Here is a 726-nt window from a genome sequence, read left to right as displayed (position 1 = left end):
AGCGGCGCATTGTGCGTGGTAAGGAATCTCCTGCAGCAACTGTGTGTGTGAGAGAGTGAGAGAGAATGGGGAGAAAGAAACGGAGTGGCGGTATCGCAGCAGCTACTGGAGAACAAGAATCGAAGGTTCACGGCCACTCCCTATGTTTAGCATCACACATGTTTTCTCTCCATGTATCAGTGGCAATTACGAATTTATACGCTCAGACACACACCACCCACTTGCAGCCGCGATCAACAACAGCAGAAGCGGCGGACGTTACTAAAAGACTGCTTCAAAGCCCTATCACTAATTCACCACCCTCCCTCTTGTCACGCACACACAGTCAGACAGACATACTCCCAATTCCTCCACTCAATCGTCTATCCCTTCTTCACCACGTTGCCCTGCAGCTCCGTGCAGAGGTGCACAAAGATGCCAGGCCCTCCTTATGCAGTGCCGTCCCCACCTACACCATCGACGCCCCAGCAAGGACGTGCAGAAAGGCGTCCTCGCCACTGTATACACCACCGCAGCCGAACACCAACTTGTCCTGGCAGCGGCGGTTGAAAGCACCCACATTGGCAAAGGCACTAGGCAATACGTACTTGCCACCAATGCCGCCGAACCCTTGCTTCGGCTTAATGACAACGGTCTAACTCTCGGCATCGATCACAAGGCCATTACCAATGCTGTTCACGCACGTCACAAACTTAACAAGGGGGAAATCGTTCAGCACAGCGGCGG

The 726-nt window shown here is 53.4% G+C and overlaps 1 protein-coding gene across 1 annotated transcript; it reads left to right on the top strand.

Moving 5' to 3' along the window:
• Nucleotides 1–65: 65 nt before the first annotated feature.
• DQ04_24181000 (hypothetical protein) lies at nucleotides 66–638 on the top strand (the record flags this gene model as incomplete). Its single annotated transcript, XM_009318216.1, has 1 exon — nucleotides 66–638. The coding sequence occupies one exon, from the start codon at nucleotides 66–68 to the stop codon at nucleotides 636–638; it is 573 nt and encodes a 190-aa protein (XP_009316491.1).
• Nucleotides 639–726: the final 88 nt, after the last annotated feature.

The sequence above is a fragment of the Trypanosoma grayi genome, assembly GCF_000691245.1.
Source record: "Trypanosoma grayi strain ANR4 Tgr_2418_V1, whole genome shotgun sequence".
NCBI classification, from domain to species: Eukaryota; Euglenozoa; class Kinetoplastea; order Trypanosomatida; family Trypanosomatidae; genus Trypanosoma; species Trypanosoma grayi.
Note: the sequence above shows the minus strand (reverse complement) of the source record. Positions and strands in the feature narration are given on the sequence as shown.